Here is a 19,719-nt window from a genome sequence, read left to right as displayed (position 1 = left end):
CACTTACAGGCTGAGGATTGGATGGGGATGTACAGATGCCCTAAATAGATGATTTGTTTAGCTTCAAAGTGCAGTGATTTAGGTTAAAAAAAAACAGTGGTATTTTGTGAGTACATATTCCCCAGAATGCTGGTTTAACCCACATCAATCTTGTTTGTAATTGCTAGCGTAGGGGTTTCAGAAAGCCAGAGCTGTGATTAATGAATAGGAAATGCAGCATGGTAATTGTCTCTGACATCTTAATGCATTTCAGGCCAAGTGGTTTTTGACACGCAGAGCTCCTAAGGTTCAGTGAGAGGGACCTCACAGGTTGCCAACTGGTTATTCATGGCTAGGACCAAATTACACTGACATTTTGCTCCTGGGGGGTACTCAGGGGAAAAAGATCTGTCAAAAGAAACTACCACACAGCAACTTGAAGTTTGTGCCACCAGCTCCTCCTTGGAAGGCCTACAAAGGCATGAAGAAAGGTCCAAGTTCACAACAGAGTGTAAGGTGTCTGGTGTCCTTAACCCCTGCAAGAAGCAGTTTTAAATAGGAAAATTCAAAAAAGACTGTGACACCAGAGACTAGACAGCAGTGGTTAAAAACACTGCCTTTAACTCAAACCAAACCATCCTGAAAGTGAAGAAAATATTCAATAATATTCATTGGGATTTGTCTTATACAAAGCTTAAAAATAATCTGAATAGATAAAAAGAACAATTTCTTCCTGAAGACTATACTAATTTTATACTATTTTTTTTCTCCGGTGGTTTATTTTTGTTTTTATTTTTTAAAGTATGGAGACCTCTGAAGTTTTTCCATTTGTTTAAGACATTTGGAACCAGGGAGGACATCATTAACCTTGGATATGTCCCTACATTTTGACTGTTATTAACTGCTTAAATAACTGCTTTCACCTGTTATCCCTCCTCCACATGCCCCAGTACAAGGTCAGTACAGGATCTTGTACTAATTACAAAGTAATTTTAATTACTGCACCACTGAAATCTGCTCAAAGCAGGTCTGGGTGACATGACAGCAAATGAACTGGGGAATACCAGAGGTCAGATATATTAGAAAGCAATTCCCAGAGGAGGTGAATTCTTGCTGGCTCACATACAAACAAGAATATATCAAATTTTTTACAAATTGTCTCTTGAAAAGGTTTCTACTAGTGAAGTAGCATCAGCAATTAAATACACTTATCTGTCTTTCTGGAAGACCAGTCAGTGCTTGTAAGAACAATTAGAACAGACAAATCACCATATCTGTAAGCAAAGAAGTCATCAGTCATCTGACATCTTGTACTAAAGGCACATGTTGCAAAAAAGGGACCTTTTATTTAGTTTTCAATTGACCGTACTTGGAAAACAGAAAATAAACCAAAAACAAACAAACAAACAAACCCAATTATTCAGGCTAACCTTTAGTCCACAGCAGGTAGGGGACGGAGACAAGCAGAGCAGCTGTCCCATTTGGGACACGAGCGTTTAACTCACTACGGTATCTGATTGCCAGTTATCTTACTGTTAGTGGACTGAGCAGGGCACAATGACTCTACCTAAGAAATAAACACAACCTGCCATCCTTAATATTAAAGTTTTATATAGTGCAGCTCCATGTGACAACACCATGGGAAGAATTCAGAGGAATCTGGAGGCTGCAGCAGCTCCCTGCTGCCAGCTGGGTGCCCGTGCCTGCATGCAGCCTGACTACACCCTTGGGCAGGTGCCCTTTAAGCTCCAGTCCTGGACATGGCATCACAGATATTAATAATGCAAAGCCTCACACTACCAGGAAGTGCGAAGAGAAAGAAGGTATAAAGTGAATGAGTGTTCCTTTACCTCGGAAAGCCTGTCTGACTAAGGATTGACTGCAACCCACTGCTGTGGGGCAGCAGCAGACGCGCTTGCAGCAATATGCTTTGTATCAACCAATTTGGAACAGAATCAGCACAGAAATGCTTCCCTTTGCCATCAAATCAAATACAGCAAGGAGTGAAAAGGGCTGGAATGAGGTTCTCCATGGGATCTCAACGGCCAAACCGTTTTCAAAAAATTACCAATGAATACTGCAAAAAGCTCTCTTTGCAGCCACGTCTGGAATACATCAGGCTGTACAGGAAAACAAGCGGAGCCTCTGGAATTTGATGTTATGTGAATTTCTTCAGGAGCTTTAGACCTTGGTCGTTTGGTATTTATCTGTTGGACACTCAGGTGTCTGGCCTCACCTCCTTACTCAGCACCGCTGGTCCCCTGGGGAGGAAGAGGAGGAATGCAGGAGCCCATGCCCCAGCCCTGTGCTGTGCCTGCACCCCAGGCAAGCAGACACAGCAGGACCCAGAGGTGATGCAAATCCCCTCTGGCCCCGGGCACTGCCCAGGACACAGGTACTCGAAGGGAAACAACACTTCTGCAGGCACAGTTCTCTCTGGGACCCATCAAAGCCATGCTGGAAGGGACACTGTGGCAGCCAGCCCACCCCCTGCCCTACAGCAGGATTAGCTGTCCCTTTTATTTAAGTTCACTTTGCAAAATAATCTGGGCAACGCAGAAAGCACAGCCCCCTGCCTGTGTATGCAGGGAAAATGCCTGGCTTTCTCTGAATGCCATCAAATTAGCAGGCTGACAATAAACTACAAAAATCTGGACCCATCCGTGCTGACGGGCTGGGACAGCCTCCCTCCTCCAAGCCTGCTCTGACTCACAGCATCTGCAGCACAGTTCAAGCAACAGCCAGACTCGGTTCAAAGGAGGCAACCTGCTCTTTAGCCCATACCGTGGGCCGTTCTCTCTGCATTAATGAACATTGCAAAGCAATCACATGGAGAAGTCCTGCTGTTAGTAAATAGCATGGGCATCTGGTAAAGACCTTCATGTCTTCTAATAGAAAGCAGAACAGCACTGGGAAGGATTCTTTCCTCATTTTGTTTTCCTTGCTTCATCTGTTCTTTATGCTGTGCTTAAACTGAAACAATTTTTCAGCCAAAGGTTGTTTTACTGTCCCATTCGCTGCCTTGGTTCCGGGGAGAGGTGTCAGCAAGTCACACATTTATATTCCTTCCCACTGCTTGTGAGCTCAGTCATCAAAGGAAATGCATAATGCAGGAAGACTGATGACTTGAAATGGGCCTCATGAATCCATCTTGATTAACTGGTCCAGGAAGGATCTGCCTTGGAAAGAAAGTCTCCAGCAATGAGCTAGCTCCTTATTTATACCCTGAGCATCACCAGGAGCCAAGTCACCGAGCGGGCAGTGCAGAATGCTGTCAGGTGGCAGAGGGAAACCTCCCTCCTGCGTGCAGGACCCTCCTCAAGCCTGCCAGCTCCACTTAGATCCTTGCACACCCCACCTCTCCCTCTCATTTCACTGCAGCAGCATCCTAAACTTCTGCCACCTCTTCCCACACAGAGGACGCCAGTGCCATTGCTCCTTCTGATGCGGAGATAAGGTCACACATCAGAGAGATGGGACGCCAGCCTGCCCGGCCCCTGGGAACACGGTAGGTAGGTAGCAGCAGTCTTCTCTTCCCTGTTTATTTGCAACAGCAACCGTGGCAGAGCACTTCTCCTCCATACCCACCATGTCCTGACGCCAACAGGCAGCTGGCCGCAGCCTCACCCTTCCCAACGCTCTCTGTATTTCGGACTATTGGTGCTAATTGTTGGCCTTTTCCCCTCCAGGGTGCCTCCTGCAGTGCAAGGGGGCTGTTGAAGCTGCGGTGCAGGGCAGTGAGGGCTGAGCTGGGGGCATTCAGCAGCTGGTCCTCGCACACCTCCCGCAGCCCCACCACAGCCCAGCCTAAAGTCTCCATTCTGCTGCTGCAAGTTTTGGCTTTTCCCAAGAGAAGGGACACTGGAGAGTCTAAGGACTGCTAAATTGCTGAGAAACACTGTTATTTTCTCTCTTCCCTTTGCATCTTCTGCGCCCTCCAGGGCCTCTGAAACAGCAATGTTCATCTCCAAATAGCAGACAGAAAATGTCCCTTTCTTGTGAATTGCCTGGAGAAGGCTTGATGGCTGAACCTAAACCAGCCCCATCACCCCAGGAATAAGCGTGGCTCAAGTCTTCTCAGTCCCTTTCCATCTGGGATGAAGAGACAGGCCTTTTTTTCCCCCTTTATTTCATAAACTTGAGTCCCACACTGAAATATCCCCTTTTAAGCAAAATGTGTTTAAGCAATTCACCCAAGCTCACCTAGAAACCTGTGGCAGCATTAGGAAACTGGCCCAGCTCTCATTAGATGCTCTCCCTGTATGGACCAAAATGCCAGACTGCCTCCCTCTACCAGATTTTGTGATTACAGGAAACATTGCAAAAACAAAACAATTGCTTCTGAATGGCTGTAGGTCCACAGAGTGAATACAAAGTGGCTCCTGTCATTCCAAGGTACGCCGGCGTCATTCTGCAGGGAGCAGGAAGCTGAGTATTTCCAGATGGAGCATCCCTAATAAACTAAATTATCTTCAAGCTTGACTTCTCCAGTAAAGCATCATTCCTCGCTCCCATCACTTTGAATTAATAAGGGGGGGGTACGTCAAAGAAGGGCCCATCTGCTCAAATCTCAGTCCAACATGCCTTCCAACAGGAGAGGCCTTCTTCTCTTCTGCAGAATTATTAATTTGTCAGATCTTATTTTGGCAGCAAAACATGTGAGTTCTCACTGTAACACAGAGGTAAGCGAAGGAGGGAAAAGAACAACAGGAGGCTGGGGCACAGCCAGACAGGGTCCCTGTCCTGCAGCCGGATGAGTCTGTCGTTCCTGGTCTATCAGCACAAAGCAAACCAGGTGAGGATTCAGACTTCAGGGACACAGGGCTGGAGATGACCAACAACATTTTTTTTGCATAGTACTGCAGACATAAGGTTTTCTGTGTGTCATTATTTGCATCATCCCTATCCTACTGCCGCAACACATTCTGAATGTGATTGTACAGATCTTGGAGAGCTCAGCACAAGCAGAGGGACAGACACTTTAGGCAGATGTCTGTGCTTTAGAGAGCTTTCAGAGCAGAAACTGATTTAAAGGTTTGGGAAACATGCCGTGTAGTGACAGATGCCAGGACTTCAATCAAAGATATGATAAAGGGGTGACCTGATCACAGTTTACAAGGACCAAAACTTCAGTAATTGACTATCTAGTCTAGCAAACAAGCATAAATCTGATGGAGGAACCTGAGGCTTGGCGAGTTCGGACTAGAAATAAGCACTGATGAAGTCACCATGAGGAAGCTATTATGGATTTACATGTCACCCCTTGCCAGTTGAGCTGGGGTAATGGATTAGGAAATGGGTGAGGAAACCTGTTAGTTTAACACCCTTTTGTTGTGATTTAAGCAAACATATATTTTCTTCCAAAGTCTGTGATTTAATCTGTTAGTTACTCACCTGATGCTCAGTGATTTTTTTTAAGCGACTGTAAGTCACACATGCTTTTGAGCCCTCATTAGCTGCTGCAAAAAGTCCTTCCAAAGCCTGCAGCTCAAATTCTCCTCTGTGGGCAATATTTATATCAAAACGAGATGATTTTCTTTTACATGAGACACTCTAATTCAAACAAAAATTAATTCAGGGCACTCCTGTGCCTTTTACTATCAATAATTCAGATGAGATAATGTTACAAGAGTTCCTTGTGCTTGATAATCTTCAAATTGGGACAGAAAAGCTGTTTGGAAGTGAAATGCAGGACTCAGAAATTCCACTGGTACATTTTACTGTCCTTCTCTGCCTGGAAAGCCAAGTTTTCTCATGAGCCTACACGCACCAAACTCTCAGATTGGAAAGGTCTAACTGGCATAATTTTAGAAAGCCAAAAATAACTTAGGACATCTCTTTCCAACATTAGAATAGCAGTTTTGCCAGATCAGGCATCTTGAGATCCTACCAGGCCAAGAAACCAGTGCTGTACATGTCCTTCCAGAAACTCCCACGAAGCTGTTTCAGACCAGTTACTGACGCAGCCCTGACTACTGCTGACCTCATTTGTCCCTTCATCCAGCAGGACTTCAGGGGGCAGGAGAACGTGTTAATACCTGAAGGTGATTCAAATAACCACGGCAGCCCTCAAGCAGATGGGTGGCTGAAAATCACATTTTAGCTCCAGGCAAGCTGAATCAGGGGCTCGGTGCAGGCAACGGAGTCATCAACACTGGACGGGGCCACCAGTGCATCTTTGTGCACTGGTCTTGTACCCAGCATCATGGGCACAGCAGACTCTCCCCATGTGGTTGCAGCATACATTGCAGGTTGTGCACATGCTGCATGTCTTATTTTCAGGAGAAAAACAAACAAATAAATAAATAAATATCAAAGGGGCATATTTAAACCACAGGGGAATTGAAACAAACCAGCAAATTTTGCCTGACTCCTGCCCAAGCCTCTTTGCTGTCAAAGCTGCTGTGCTAGTAACCTCCAAAACCATCACAACTGCTTGCAAAGTGGAACTCTGTCCACGGCCTAACTCAGCACTCACACATGCTGATGTAAAATGGCATAGGAAGAAATGCTTACTTAACTAATCGACTCTGTTTTTATCTTTATGTATCCTTGCTACCCCTAGCATCAGCAATCTCACACACTTATCTATTCAACTTCAAACAAGAGCATTTGCTAAAAGAAGAACCTGGACTAATGCACCAAGAAAAAAAAAAGGCTAAAACACTGTGTGTGGCAGCTGTCCTTAATACTTTTCTTTTAAAGACAGGTCACACGAATGTCACTTATTTTAAGACAAAAATTTTCCTCTGCCCAGGAGAGCTGCCGTTCTCCCACTACTGAGAGTAGTCAACCTACATCCCTGGCAGAGGAAAGACAGATACACAAAGCCAAGGTTATGGGGAACAAGTCTGTAACATCAAAAGAAAGAAATCCCAGAAGTTTCTAAGCTTGCTCCTCTGATACTATTGACTTTATATTTTTTTCTTTGTGGCTGCTAGACGATGCTCTCAAAAGCTGAGAACAAAGCTTAGAAAAATAAGACCCACAAAAACAAACACTTCTTAAAGTTGCCAAACCTCTTTGAATTCTAAAAAGAAAAAAAGAAAAGTACAGAGAGAGTGAGAGATGAATGCAACTGCCCTGTGCTGGTATACCTGACAAATAACCAGGCTGGCAACTGGTAAAAGCTAACTGAGGTAATTCTAACGGGGACTGGGTGAGATTCTGCTTTTCATGACTTTGCAAAAGCCACAGACAGTGGCAGATTTGCCCCAAGGAGAGGCAGGAATGCTCACATGAATACTTCCCCTGGTGATGATGCTGGAGACAAACCTTCATGGGATGGGCAGGGCTGAGCTGACAAGAATGGTTGTGTCTTTAACAGGCAGAGCAGATTCAGAGAAGGATGTTTGTCCATGGCCTAAGGTGCAGAATGGTTTCATTTTGTTTGTGAACACAGAGATATTATTGTCTCACCTTGGCAACAGCAATTTCACTGAAAAAAAAGAAAGCTGTTCCTGCTAGGAAATACTAGTTTTCATTTGCTGCTACTTGTCAAATTCTGCTTGGTGCTTTACTGCAGCTTGCCCGACAGCAACCGCTGGGCAAACAAGCAGTGATTAATGCAAGCCAGTTCCTCTTTGTTCATGAATTGTCCGTGACCAGACAGAGAATTCCTCTGTCTTCAAATGCTCCGTGGACGATTTTTGCAGGTTTTATTCAGCTTGTGCATTTCCTTACAAACTCACTTGCCTTGTGCTCCCGATGCAGCACCAGTTTGGGGCTAACTGGACAGTAGTGTGCTGCTTCTGACTTTTTGGTTCAGTATAGCTCTGAACAAAAATATCGCCAAAAATAAGATTTCTGGGGGGAGGATATCCATAAATATTTCCCAACATTTGCTTCAAGTGTGTTATTTCCATAATTTTTCCCCATTGGGAAGGTCTCAAGAAGTGCAGCAAAAAGACAGGTATTGAAAATCCATCCACATGCTCCGGCTGGTGCAGGGAGCTTGGTGACCACGAACCATGAGGGTTCACTTGACTTGCACATGGCAGAGCCTGTCCCAGCCAGGGCTGAGAGCCTTACATTTACATACGATGAGAGTCCTAAAACCAGGACTCCATCAATCAGCACATGGGACAAGAAATTACTAATTTGGAAATGTTCAGGCATTTGCAGTTCTTTGTTTTGCAGCTCTTAATTTATTTTCTTTAGACCCAGCCCTCCAGACTGAGCCACTTCCCCAAAACCAGGCTGTCCTCTCTGCGTGCGTGTATGCACACGTGGGAATGTGTGTGTGTGGGCAATACACGCTCCGTCCTCTAAGGACTTGGCTACAGAGGAAAATATGGGGTGTTTAAGGTCTATCCACTACGTGTATGAGTCAGCGTGAATAAATTACTGCATGCTACACCCTCCAAAGGCTCTAATCCAGCAACGAGATGTCCTTAGAAGAGGGGTAAAAACTATCATAATCTCTTGGATTTGAGCAATCACATTGGTTTAACCCTCCCAGACGCTGATGTCCCAAATTCTGCCAGTCCCATATAACATCCCTGGCCATCTCTGTATGGCAGGCTTGCTGTCCTGCCTCACCACCACAGCTGTCTCAGGAACACAGGATCATCACAGCCTTTTTGTCAACCTCCTTGCAGAACTAAGCTCTCATGTGGGTGCAGCACATCACAGGCACTGATTTAGCTTTTGGTGTCTGAACCCGCCCATGTGCACGACAAAACCTCAAAGCTTGTTCTGTCCTTGAAAGGGCCTTCTTAATCTTCAGGAGTGTTATTCCTTTTTTTTTTTTTTTTCCCATCATTTTCCCAAGTTATTTGATTATCCTTCTTTTTTTCTCTCTCTCTTTTTTTTTTTTTGTTAACCTTTCTGTCTCAGGAGTTTGGCTCTTGTGCACTGCTGCTTTAAGGAACAGGAAAAAAACAGTTTTTATTCCCTTCACCCCTCCTCTTCTCCCTGCAAAATCAAAGCTGCTTGAAAAGTACAGCAAACAACAGTGGTTTCTGGTGGTCCTGTCAGACCCTGTGGGTCCTGGGCACCCAGAGCAGCCCCCACTGAGCCACGTCTGGGAGGCACAGTCTCCCTGCGGAGGGGCTCAAGAGATGAAAAGCCTTTTGCTCTGAGTTAATTATTTATAATTCATGTTGGCTGAGTATGCAGCCCTCTTCTAGCCAGCTCTGTCCTCTCAGCATTTGTGCAAAGGCTAAGAAAACAAATTAAAGATGAGAAAAGTCTGCTTTCTTAGGCTGAAAGTGGGAGAGAGCAGTATCATAAGACAGAGGGACATGTCCTTCACAACTCCATCACCTGAGTATCAGACCACCTCATGCCTTTAACGTATTTATCCTTGTGAAACCATGCAAAGAGCAGAGCTGACATCATTCTCATTTAGCCTTCTGCATGGGTATGCATAAAAGCACAGAGGCATGGGCACTGCAGCTACTTCAGATAGCTTCCCTGCTTAACTTTAACGAAGGGACTTTCATAAACATCTGAGGACTAGGACGTGGGTTACAGCAAATAATATTTAAAAAAAAAAAAAAAAAGAGCAACTGGAGTTATTGGCTGCTCTACAGTTTGCATGTCTCCCCTGCACAATGTAACATTTTTAACTTTGTAATTACATGGTAGGCACCCAGCACAGAAATGCAGGGTCAGTAGCAGGGCATTGTGGGGTAATTATGTGGCCATTTTTGTCTTGTAAATTACAGAGTTATCTTGGGACTGAGAGAAGGAGAACGGCAGCAACTGCTTGACTAATTGCTAGTTTAAAGTTTAATTACCCTGGCCCTGACGTACTGCCTCACAGATGCAGCTGTGGGAGGGAAGAACGGCTCCAGACCCTACACGGGCACCACATCCCCACAGACATGGCACAGGCTGGCACCAGGCCCGTGGGACAGAAGACCCCCCAGATCCCAGACTCTGCACAGGAGAAGTCCTTGGGAGAGCGGGTCAGTCCCTGGGTGCCAGCACCAGCCCATGCTGTGCTGCCCTCCCTGAGGGGCAGACACATCTGGGGAGGAGAGGGCAGGAGCTGTGCTGTGGAAATCCTTCAGCTGCTCTACGGACAACGGCTATTCCTCTCTCTCATCTCTTCCCAAACCTCCCTAAGCAGAGAAATTTTTTAACCACCCAGGAGAGGACAGCATATTGCTCCATAAAGATGGACCTGCTGCTGCACAGCTCTGTCCTCAGGCAATGCCTCCCTGCAGTAAAGGAACAACCCTTTCCTTAAAGAAAACCTTAAATCCAATGGTTCCCTTAGAGCCATGACAGTCAGATTTGATTTAGCACCAAGCTGCAGAATAGTTACATGTCTTCTGTTCACTGGAAGGTCAGAGGGATCTTGGTGCATCAGCGTTAACAAGTCTGCCCTTCATGGGGCTCTCAGGTTGGCTGTGAAACACTGAAATGAAGCTGAAAGCAGCTGGGAAATGCAAGTTGTTACCAACAGTCAACAGCTCCTTGGTGGCCCAACTGAAAGGAGCTGGGAGAGCAATGCCAGGAGCTCAGGTGCCCATGACATGCAAAAAAAAATAATCATTATCACAACAGGCATTAACTGACAGTTGGTTTAATTGGCTTTGAAAAGATACAGATTCAATCTGGAGGCAAAAAGTCCTAGCAACGTTGGAGATACCCTGGAGATATTCTTGCTGGCTCAAGACAGAAAACACCACAAGGAGAATACTGCAAAGGACTTTGGTATTTTTCTTTAATCTACCAAAACATGGGTTAAAAAGACTTCAATCTCAGTAATTGTAAATATAGTGCTTTGCAAAGCATGAGATACCAAAGAAAACACTGAGGATGGTAAGAAAAATAAGCAATACTCAACTCACCAGATTTGCCAGGATGTAGTGGTATCCATTCCCATTTTTTTCAAGCTTGATGATCTGCAAGATCAAAACCAAGGATATTTAGCAAAGACCAGCTAAAGAAGTAGAGCTTCATTTATCTGCCCTCCCTACCCAATTTTTCCCAATGAGACAGTTCAGATGTGGAGAGGAAGACATAGTAAAATAAAAATTCAGAGTCTTGTTAGAAGAAGGACAGCGCTTTCACACATGACATTCAAGAAGCAAGCCTGAAATTAGACCGGAAAAGATTCCCAAGCGGATTCTATAGGCACGGAGAGTAAATTACCTGAACCAACCTGTTTCTTATGGGCTCAGGAAAAAAAAAAAAAAAAAAGAAAAAAAAAAAGAAGAAAAAAAAAGAAAGAAGACTGCTGTTTTATTTTTTTTTAACAGACACTAAAGGAACAAAGTGGAGAGCTGAACTCCATTTGTCCTGTGACCACAACTGAAACATGGAGCAAAACTAGAGAGCTATTCCGCACATTTACTGGTCTCGAGTCCCAGCCACAGCCACTTACCTGCAGGTTTAAGCTATAGGGCAGCTTTTCTCCTTTAGTGCATTGGGGTAGCTTCAAACCCACATCTCCAGAACAAAGCTGCCTGAGCAAGTTACTCAACAGAGGATTCCCCCTGCATGTTCATTGAGATTATTTATAACTTCATATTCATGGCGTCGCAATATATGCTCTTTGCCACACTCCGTTCTCCCTGATGCCTGTACAGTCAGATCTATGTTCTCTTTTATCAATACAACTGCTTACAGATCTGTAGTGTTTGAAAGTTCCTATGTTAGCTTGGTAGCTGGGAAAGTTTCCCTTGTCTAGGTAGAAAGGCAACACCTGTATAGGGTTGCCTGTGATTATGGGGGAGAGGATCACAGATGAGATGGTCCCTGATGGTCTTCTTCTTCCTTGATTTAAACGATATAGAAAGAATACAGACAAAATCATATTCTGCTTGCTGGCTCTAGGTTTCCGCTGAAATTTCTCTCTACTGATTTCCAGCAGTACTGTTAAATTCTTACCAGTTTACTTAGAGCCACGTATCATCTGCACTTGAACCAATCCGCATATAAAAAGAAAACACTGAAAAAAGCACATAAAAAAAAAAAAAAGAATTGCCAGTTTCTCAGGGAATTGCGCTGTTTCCATAAGGTTTCTTTGCCAGCAGCACTACCCCTTTATTTCCATTGTTGTATGAATTGATTCTGAATTACTGCCTGCATTGCTAATGCTCAGGCAAAGTCTGCAGGAATGGTAGCGAGGCCAGAAAGATCCTCATAGCAGAATGATGACAAAGAGACTGCCGTGCTGGATTTGACCAGAGATCAGTCTACCCAGGATTTCTCTCACACCCTAGGCTGGTAGCAGGTGTTTGGGAAGCATCAAAGCCCAGGGCACGTGTGCACAGACTGATCCTTCCCATGGGACTGCACTCCCAGATTCTCATGAGCAACAATTTAGGGATTTCCAAATGGATTATAAATGAGCTGACACTTACTCTGTGCAACTGGTTCATCTGCCTTAGCCCTTCTCTGATGAAGTGCTCTTGTAGGCACATTAAAACTCATCTGGTTTCCAGCATTCATGTAGGGGTTGCAATTAACTCCACTGAAGGCTTCATTTAGTAGCAGTATCTTACACAACTAATCTCAGCTCCACCAGCTTCACTGTCCTGTGGTTCTCCCCACAGGCTCCCTCAGAACGGCTACTGCAGAGGAGTCTGGAGCACTCAGAAAAAAATTCTGTATACCAAAGATAGGTATTCTTCTTATTGGTAATTTTACATCTGAGTATCTTCTAGTGCCAGCTCTGAGAAGCAAAACCAGGCTCAACTTGTCCCCTTCCATTCATCAACTGAAACTGACTTGTAGCAGTCCCAGAACTTGTGGGAGGAAATAGCATCTCTGGGGCACAGTGATGCCTAAGAATTACGATCCAATTCCCCATTTCTCCAGCGTCAACAATAGATGGCATTGGCTCCTTCTGCCCAAACTCGCGCTCTTTGTTATTTTATTAGGTGTCAGAGTCGACGAACCGGAGAGGGCTGCCGACCAGCTTCCCCTGAGCTGTTAATCTTGCAGCCCATCCACCTGAATTATGAGGCTTGCTTCCTGTGTTTTACACAGTTATTTGTGATCTTAATTTATTTTAAAATGCTTGCTCAGTCCTAATGTGTCCGGATGGCAGTAGCAAGCTGAGGTTATAATAGCATTTATCACTTAGGCTGGACGTAGTGAGAGGCTGTGCTGGGCTGCATGCTGATAGCTCACTTGGGCCACCTAGGTTTCATTACCCACTTCTTAATGGGCCAGTTTGACATCTATTAGAGAGAAATCCTCTCAGAGTGAAACAGTAGCAAAGGAGAAATTCCAGTTATTCATTTTAATGAGAGACGAGGAAGAAACAATATAGTGCTTTGATGTAATGCAACCCACCGCTTATTTATTCCATTAAGGCTACACAGTGCAGCCCCACGGATATCCTGCCCTGAACCGAAGCCTGGCTCATAAATGACAGTTACCTTGGCACAGATAAATCATGCCCTTGAGACATGACACAGAGGAGAAAGAAATCGGGTCATTTTCCATGTATCATTAACACTTTGAGTGCTGGCTCCTTCATCAGCTAAGGTCTCTGGAGCAGGAGGACCACCACGCTGGAGTCAGTGGGGGATGTCTGTGTTACATGCAGGTGGTGTGGAGAAGAAACTAAATATGTGCAAGCACTGCTGTGTATATATGAGTGACTGATGCTTAACAGCCATCCCCAGCTCTTCTGTTCACTGGGGAGCACAAATCCACAGACACCAAAAGACAGAGACAGGCTTGTCAGGGAAAAAGATAAATGCATTAAAATGTCCCTGAGAGGCTGAGGCAGCTCTTTGAACACCTCAGACACCCAAAGAGACAGGACAAACAAAACAGTGACATTCATGCAGAGGCTGCTGGTGTGGTGAGCTGAGAGACAGCCGACAGCCTGAGTTTAAGTCCCAGCTGAATTTCTTGTGATAATGAGCCGAACACTATCTTTGCCCCTCTCTGGTCATCCCCATGTTGCAAGAGACCTGGCATCCCCTGCTTACACTGGGGTAACTACTTCTGCTCCTGAAATCCCTCTGGGCTCAGAACAAGAAGTCAAACAAGGATAGGAATAAACTGCACAGGTCAGAAAAATCTTCTTTACAGCCCTATCCCTAACAAGAGAGTTATTCCTGGGCACAGAGATCAGTTGGAACTGCTCTTTTATGCAGGAAAATACATCATCATCTCTTTCACCTGGAAACAGGTGAACAGCAGGACCAGTTTTTGGTGGTGGTGTGTGGTTTTTTTTTTGGATTTTTTTTTTTTGAGAGGGGGTCATGCAAATAGCTTTAGTTAGATGTAAATTTAACTCTTGCTTCTGTTACGTGAAGAAGTTTGAAATAGAGACTTCTTTTCCTGTTCATATTAAGCAAACTAGATAACCTCTGACTATGGAACTTAGCTTTCTGTTAGACAAAACAGATTTGAAAAGGCAACGTTATTAACCCTAGAAATCTGATATACCTTATACAAAAGCTTGCAAGAAAGGCAAATTCACTACCAGGTCCTGTCAAAGATTTTGTTCAACTGCAGCTGCTGCATGGTCAGAGAGAAGACTTGAAGGCTTTACCCTCCAGAACAATCTGGTGTCTCTTTCGTGAGCGTGACCTTTACTTTGAGGTTAAAACCTGCTGCCTCCTTTGTTATGATTTATAACAGAGTAGCACCCAGAGACATCCAAGAAGGATGGATTGTGCTCGTCACCAAGCCATGCGGCTGATGAAATGGCAGTCCTTGCCCCAGACAGCAAGCAGCTGAAGTGTGAGACGGGAGGTGACAGGTAGCTTAGACAAAGCGATGTGTGAAGCACGTGGTAAGTGAGCTGGTTATAAGAAGTATGACAGCAGGAGGTACAGTGCAATGGCTGCTTGACACTGCTGGGCCCTTTCTAAACCATGTGGGATGGGATTTGCAGCTTGAGAATACGTTGGCTGTATGTGTGAGAGGGCAAGATGTGGCTGGAGTTGAAGAGGGGACTCAAAACCCTGGAAGAGTGGGCCTGCCCATGTGCTTGCATTGGTCTCCTGTCCACAGAAGTCCATATTCAGGACTTAGGGAAAGCACTTAGAGAGGCATGGAGGGAAGAAAAGGGGAAAAAAAATGGGTCTACAATACTGGGTGATTTATCTAGACTGACGAGGCTGGGCATGCAACCAGAGATGCTGAGTCCTCTGTTGCATACCTGTCTGCCTCATGGCAGTATCACACTGCTGGCCTTGAGCTGACAAAACAGCCAGGAGATGGATGGGAATGAACCAGTTTCTCTTGCTTCAAGTCTTTATGGGAGCTGGGAACATCTGATCCTGCTGCAGGCTGGATGACCTGGGACAATGCTGGGCTCCAGCCTTGTTTGCAGGCAGTGCTCCTAAGGACACTACATGTGCCATAAAGCTTCTCCATCTCTTTCCTGCTGGCACTGGTTGTGAGAATTTGGTGCAGCACATGGAGTCTGCAGGACCAGGGGTCTGGCAGTGCCAATTCACACTTCTACTCCAATTTACAGGGGGTGGGAAAACGTGAGAAAACTCAGCAGAATAAGAAAGTGCCATGTCTTGTGCGCACTGCTTGGAGGAATTAGCACAAAGCAAACTTGTTGGGGAGTAAGGGGAGTTAAAGTACTCAGAAGAGGAATCAGACAAGTAAGGAAAATGAAGCAGCAAAGCTCACTCAGCATGAATACACAGGAGCTCCAAGTACTCATATGACTTTACGCTTTCCAAAATAACACAAAGGAAAAATACCTCCTATGCACACACACACGCATGATGTGCTGCAATGAGACATGGATCAGACAAGAATGGGGAAGAAAAACTTCTGCAGTGCATGCAGCCCCCTCCCAGCAGAACCACAGCGACACAACCTTGCTGAGGATGATGTTCAGCCGCTCAGATTCACAGTCCACCACCACCAGCCTTTCCTTCTTCTTCTCCAGCTCCTGGAAGAGCATGCGGTAGCCCTCTTCTGTTGTCGTCAGGATGTTGACTGCTGTCACCTGCCAGTTCTTCTCGGCTGCAGTGTCCAGCACTTTCTGTAGGACTGACAATCCTGTGATGGGAAGAGAGGGGGAAGAGGACAATAGAGGGAAAACCAAGGTGTAGTTTTACAATGTCATTTTTCCATCCTTCTGATAGCTTGCATAGCTGTCCCATGCTGGGCTGGATATAGCACTACAAGAGCACAGTAGAACTCGAATGAGCAGATAATAGTGTAGCATTTTGCCCACACACAGCTGGCCTAGAATTAATGGCTCCTGCCTTTTCTGTCCTAGCACAGGAAAATAGGATGATTCCAGGCCTAGTTTTCTTTTGTAATTGACAGATCAGTCTTGTGGATCAGGCCCCACTGTGGGATTCAGATAAGAGTTTTAATCCGCATATTCTTGTCTGTCACTACCCAAATCACTTCATTTCTCTGGGCCAGAGCTCCTTTCTCATTTTCGATCTGTTTAGGCTCTATGCTCCTAGGGTTAGGGTTAGAGACTCACTTAACAGTCACAATACACAATCATATTCAGCGCTCCTGTCTCTCCTTGCAGCACCTCATTGGAAAACTTCATTATTTTTAAAAGGATCTTGCCTAAATTACATGCACAGTTTTCCAGAAGAGATACACATAGCACTGTTTTGCAGTCTGCTACACCACCCCACCTACTGCTGTCCTGTTTGGATACAGAGCATGCCCATCCCTTGAGACAACAGAAAGCTGAGTGGAATGCTTTTACATCATATAATTGTCTCTTAACGTCATCTGGGGCTTACGATAACTTCCAGGACAGAGCTGTGAATGACCTTACCACTGTGTTGTCCTTCACAAAGCTGCTTTGCTCTCAGCCTCCAAGCTTTAGAGGCATCTGAGAGCTGGGGAAACTGAATCACAAAGCAATGACTCACTAGCCTCGTTCACGGTTTCAAAAGTTAGCCAATATCTTCCAAGAACCCAACAAAGGTTTTTGTTATTTTAAGCAGACAACTAACACTAACGTAGAGAACCTGAAGTTTTCCAAACTACCACTGCAAACATACACACATATCATCATGGAATGTGGGCTTGGGTGAGACCTTAGCAGCTGCTGATCCACATTCATAAGCATGGGACTGAGTGGTCTTGAGTTGGACAGACATGAAAATGGGATGTATTAAATATAAACAATTTCCCCATGTGAAACCCAAACCTCTTATATATGAAATATTTCCGTTGTGTTACTGGGTTCTGGTCTGACTCTATGAACCCAGAGGTATTGGTTCTGACTAATGCTTTTTCTGTATATCAATGTCCCACCCTTGCAATGGTCAGCAATGGATATTTAGAAAAAGAATAAAAAACAGGGAAGGCATAGGTTGACTCTTCCTTCAGCTACCCTCTCAGTCTCCAGCAACCTGTAGTAAGGGATATTCTCGAGCCAAAGACTATCTACACCACTACATGTAATTGCACAGTAATTCTCCTGGGGTGCTTGTGACTTACCCCGGTCAGCGTCATAAATGTACACAAACTTCTGCCAGCTGTAGTGTTCGATGACACTGATGAGGGCATCCTGGAGCTCTGGGCGAAGCTGGAGAACAAACTGGTTGGACGTTTCGACGGGGAAGCTGGGCGTTATGAAGCAGACGTGGAGAGCCCCGCAGAAAGATGTGAGCATGTTGACAGTTCTCCTCTCATAAAAACCAAAGATGGCATAGACGCCCTTGGAGAACTGTGAGCAGACTGGAGGAGCAGAGAGAAATGTCATGAGAGCAGAAGGACAAGAAGGTTCGTCAGGGATACCATCAAAATAAATATTTTCCCTGAGATAAGCTGCAGCCTGTCTAGACTAAATCACTTTCCTTGAGCCCTGTGGGTTGGTGAATGAAACCTGTGCCACACGAAGATCAGGGCTTGTGGCCATGGGATGCTCTGCCCTTGAACTTCACAGACCTGGTTTATCTCTGATAGACAGAAAGGATTTGGGATTTTGAATACAGTGTCCCCAGGGCTCTGCTGAAGATTTTGCCACTTCTGGGAAAAAGTGTATTATCTGAACAAGGGAAGCCCCGAGAACAAAAGCGTGGTGGCTCACCAAGCCCTGGCATGGCAGATGTCTGGCCTCTGGAGCTTTTTTATTATGGGGGAGAGAGACTACAGCTAGAGCTTGCTATCACAGCCCCAGTTGCATTAATGGAGCAGAAAGAAAGCATTTGCAGGACAGCACAACCCTTTGTGGCCAATGACTCCAGGAGGAAGCCATGGGTTTGCCCTCAGAAGCTGAGACCAGGCTGAGAGGGCAAAGGATCACCTAAGTTCAATGCTGTCACAAGACAGCTCCAGCGAGGTTTGTCCCCAAGCAGGAGCTGGTGGCAGTGAGGTCAGCTCCTCTGATACCAGGGGTGCGTTGGTACCTGAGGACACCTGATGGGCAATTCCTGGTTTCCTCCAAAGCTATGGTGGAGAAGGTTGTGGACCCGGTGAGGCAATGGTGGTGACCCAAGAGGTCTCAATGACTACACCTGGAGGGTGCACACCATGTTCTCCAGCAGATATTTGCATCTGATCTCAGCAGCCAGCAGCCTGCCACACGGAGAGGGCTCTCCTGGGTCAGAGCCTTCCTCAGGAGAGCACTTAATGAGATCGTGGGAGCTGCTGCAAAAACGCCTCAGGATCTCAGTGAGGGAGAGAAAGCTCACACTTTGGGTTGTAAAACTTAGTCCCTGAGACAGTCAGATTTGTTTAATATCACCCCTGTTTATGGCACATCCTAATTTACTATCAATAAATCTCCAGGCTGGAGGCGGTGGCAGTGACAGCATTTTCCCTGTGTCAGAACTCCTGGCACTTGTGTCTCCTCCTGTTGTCACTCTGCCTCTGAAGACCTTTGGCTGTGACATTTATCCTGACTCAACATTTCACACCCCGCCCCCCGGCTCACCCAACAGAGTGCAGGGTGAGAAGTTGGATGTGACATTTTGGGGTCCCCTGGCAAGCGCTCTGTGCTGCTTGGGAATCCCTTGACCTGGTTTCTGCTGGTAGCCACCGGTACCAACTCTTCTGCACGTGTGGCTGAAAACAGGCTCCTAAATGTGGGCTTGCTCCACGGTTAGCTGGGCTCTATCCAAGCCCTGTCTCTCCAGCGAGGACCAGAAGTCAACGTTGACTGGCTTACAGCCATCCTGGATAAGATTACCTTGTTTCCCACTTCTCTACTGCCAGCATCAAATATTCAGAGGGAAGAGCAAGAAATCCTGCTTCCCCCTGTACAAAGCAAGTCTCTGCTCCCAGATATTTGCAATTCTAGCTGCCAGATGTCTGAAACAGCAAGAGTGCTTACAGCTGAGAACTGTGTTTCGTGACACTGGTGAGCATTTTTCCTTGCTCTTGAAAGACGCCCAGGTTTGGCTCATCCCAGCCCAGCACTGTGTCCCCAGGGTAACCCATCCGCTTTCCACTGCCCACGATCTTAAATACCTCAGCACCTTCCTCCCCCAAGGGAATTTGTATTTCTGCAGGGTAGGGACTTTTCCTGAAGGCTGAACCGTGACAGAAATAATACCCTCTTCTCTTCATTTTCACGGCAGTGTCTCTCTGTGCAATCAGCAATTGTGTCTGTATCAGCTGGAGTCACTGCCCTCATCATGGGACTGACACATTCAGGAAGAAAAGTAGCAGATACAGATAGAAATAGTCTGAACGGCGTTTCCATGTGACTGGACCAGTGAGTCTAATGAACAGTGCGATATACCATATGTGAGAGATCAGAACATGATCTCTGGAGACCCAGGCTTCAGATTCAGCGAATGATTAAAGTGACATTCTCAGGGCAGCTGAAAAATACAGCACAATTAATAATCTAGACAATAAACT

At 45.6% G+C, this 19,719-nt stretch overlaps 1 protein-coding gene across 6 annotated transcripts in view; it reads right to left on the bottom strand.

Annotated features, from left to right (window-relative positions):
* GRIA1 (glutamate ionotropic receptor AMPA type subunit 1) overlaps positions 1-19,719 on the bottom strand; it is a 189,328-nt gene that overhangs the window by 51,224 nt on the left and 118,385 nt on the right. For all 6 annotated transcript variants that reach the window (XR_005824333.1, XM_040573409.1, XM_040573407.1 and 3 more), the window contains 3 exons: positions 17,350-17,589; positions 15,746-15,930; positions 10,785-10,838 (listed from right to left, as the gene is read on the bottom strand). Coding sequence is in view for 5 of the 6 variants with exons in the window: in XM_040573409.1 (XP_040429343.1) it covers positions 10,785-10,838; positions 15,746-15,930; positions 17,350-17,589 (479 nt within the window). In the remaining variant the exon portion in view is untranslated. The remainder of the gene's footprint in view (positions 1-10,784; positions 10,839-15,745; positions 15,931-17,349; positions 17,590-19,719) is intronic.

This window comes from Cygnus olor, chromosome 14 (assembly GCF_009769625.2).
Source record: "Cygnus olor isolate bCygOlo1 chromosome 14, bCygOlo1.pri.v2, whole genome shotgun sequence".
NCBI lineage: Eukaryota > Metazoa > Chordata > Aves > Anseriformes > Anatidae > Cygnus > Cygnus olor.
This window is presented reverse-complemented; position numbering and strand designations above follow the sequence as displayed.